This window comes from Otolemur garnettii, unplaced genomic scaffold (assembly GCF_000181295.1).
Source record: "Otolemur garnettii isolate 467f Iridium unplaced genomic scaffold, OtoGar3 scaffold00057, whole genome shotgun sequence".
Lineage (NCBI taxonomy): Eukaryota > Metazoa > Chordata > Mammalia > Primates > Galagidae > Otolemur > Otolemur garnettii.
In genome coordinates this window covers 9,903,737-9,906,061 of record NW_003852452.1, presented here as the reverse complement: position 1 = coordinate 9,906,061, position 2,325 = coordinate 9,903,737, and the positions used below count along the sequence as shown (strand labels likewise).

The 2,325-nt window shown below is 40.1% G+C and overlaps 1 protein-coding gene across 2 annotated transcripts in view; it reads left to right on the top strand.

Annotated features, from left to right (window-relative positions):
• Positions 1 to 2,325, top strand: part of DENND5B (DENN domain containing 5B) — a 192,394-nt gene that overhangs the window by 171,031 nt on the left and 19,038 nt on the right. For both annotated transcript variants that reach the window (XM_012806795.2, XM_023514699.1), the window contains one exon: positions 1,084 to 1,229. In XM_012806795.2, the coding sequence (XP_012662249.1) occupies positions 1,084 to 1,229 (146 nt within the window). The remainder of the gene's footprint in view (positions 1 to 1,083; positions 1,230 to 2,325) is intronic.

Below are 2,325 nucleotides of genomic sequence, written 5' to 3'. Positions count from 1 at the left end.
GCTATTTCTCCAGAATATGAGTTTTATATTATTTTTGTTAATTTTATAATGTTAAACTGTAATAATAACAAATAATTGTTGAGAAGTGATTATCGAGAAATGCTTATTAAAGTTTGTATTGTTGTCAGGCCCTGCCCTGCTGTGTCCCCTGCCCTACCCCCCAGCCATGTTGTCCTGCTTTACAAATGTTAAAATCTGGTCACCCTAGGCTTCTAACATCCCCACTTGTAAACAAATGAGCAGAAATCCCATAGATACCAACAAAAAATATAGAGTCTACTCTATTTTCTAAAAAAGAAAGAAACTATAGCTCTGATGGATAAAAATATGCTAATTAGTATATTTAAATCAGCTGCATTTTTTTAAGAGCAGGGAGAACACAGTGTACAACTTTTTTGTGATAGGACAGCGACATCTAGTGGTTCGCCTTTGGAAAAGCCTCCAAAAGGAAAAGAAACACACAGATGTCCACCCACTTCTTGCCTCTTTCCCTGGGGCTCCTGTTGCTTAATAGCTTTCCAAGTTGTGGTTTTGTTGATGGTATGTCCAGAAATTGTTTATTATTCTTGGCTTCGTGTATTGTACTGTAAACCTGGGATGAGAAAGCTGTGAAGTGCTTTAAAGCGTTGCCCAAGACAATCAGCAACAACGGGATACAGTCCAAGAAGTCCTCCTCCCCTCTTTTCATATGAAACCACATCAGTATCAGTACAAATCATGTTTGTACTTGATTTTGGTACAAAATTAATTTTTAGAAAAATGAAGCAGTGACAACACTACAGTCTGGTCAGTGTTCACATCCTCCAGTGTTCTGGTGCTGATGCTTGACATTGTTTATAAATTTACTGGTGATGTTATGTGCCATATGGACACGGGGAGGCATAGACTGCGGAAACCTAGTATTGGGACTTGTGGTTTACAAACCAGACCTTATCTTTTTAGACGGGAAGAGGTTACAATTTTATCTTTTTGCGTTTATCATAAAAAGCAAATTATCAGTGAAAACCAACAGTGTTCTTAATATATATTTTGTTATCAGAAATTTATTGAAATTTTTCACTCATTTCTGTATTTTTCTTTTAGTGATTCCATACAGATCGGTGATTATCCCAATCAAAAAACTGAGCAATGCAATCATCACATCAAACCCTTGGATCTGTGTATCAGGAGAGCTAGGAGACACAGGAGTAATGCAGATTCCCAAAAACCTCCTTGAAATGACTTTTGAGGTAGGCTCACGTAGTACTTTCCTTACCAAAAAGTATCATATGTAGTGGGAGGATTCCAGTTTTGATTATTTACTTTTCCTTGAATCAAAATGAAAGAACACCCAAGCATGCCAGATCGATTTTGTGATTACGCCTGAAGTTCTCTTAAGCAGCTTGTACTAATTTGTTTTATATTTTCATTATTGCTGTTTTCATTGTTAAGCTCTATTTTTCCCTTGTAGTGCTGTGCTTTGAGGCCTTACCCCATCCTATCCTGTGATCCCCAGTACCTAGCACAGAGCCTGCTAAACAGAGAACATTCAAATAAATGTTTTCCCCACAGTGGTTCTCGTCCCTACTGTAAAATGCTCCCTGCCAGGACCTGGTCATCCACTGGCAAAAAGGACAAGGAGCTAATATCCATGCTCATGTGTTTTAGAGCATATGATGACATTTATAGGGTGATTCTATAGAAATGCCTTTCAATATTATAGTTAGTTTTCGGGTCTTACCTGGAAAAGTGAGGCTTTAAACCCACATGCAGGTTGATTCTGGCATACAAGAACAAAACAAATTCTTCCTCATGTTTCAGGAGTGAAGTGGTACTAACTGAATGTCCTATTCTCATGTTCCTTGGGACCTGGGAATAACAGTTTCTACTTAGAGTCATATTGCTCCCCCAACAGCCTATTTTAACTCTGTCCATGCAGTGGACTCACAGCCTTCCTTATGCATAGTATAAAAGATTAAAGCTTTTGGCTTTTCTTCCTCTACCAATTATGCAACATAAACTACATTGTAAGTCCCATCATTGCTGTTTCCAAACTCTTTCTCTCTCACCTCTGCCTCCTTCTTTCCATCTCTGCTGCACAACTAATTCAAGATGCCATCACCCCTCAGCTGGGTCTGTGACACCTTCTCACTGAGACACAAGGAAGTCGAGTACTTTAAGAACTCAGAGCTCTGGTTCAGCACCTGTGGCTCAAGTGGCTAAGGCGCCAGCCACATACACCCAAGGTGGCAGGTTCAAATCCAACCCGGGCCGCGGGCCTGCCAAACAACAATGACGGCTACAACCAAAAAATAGCCGGGCGTTGTGGCGGGCGCCTGTGGTCCC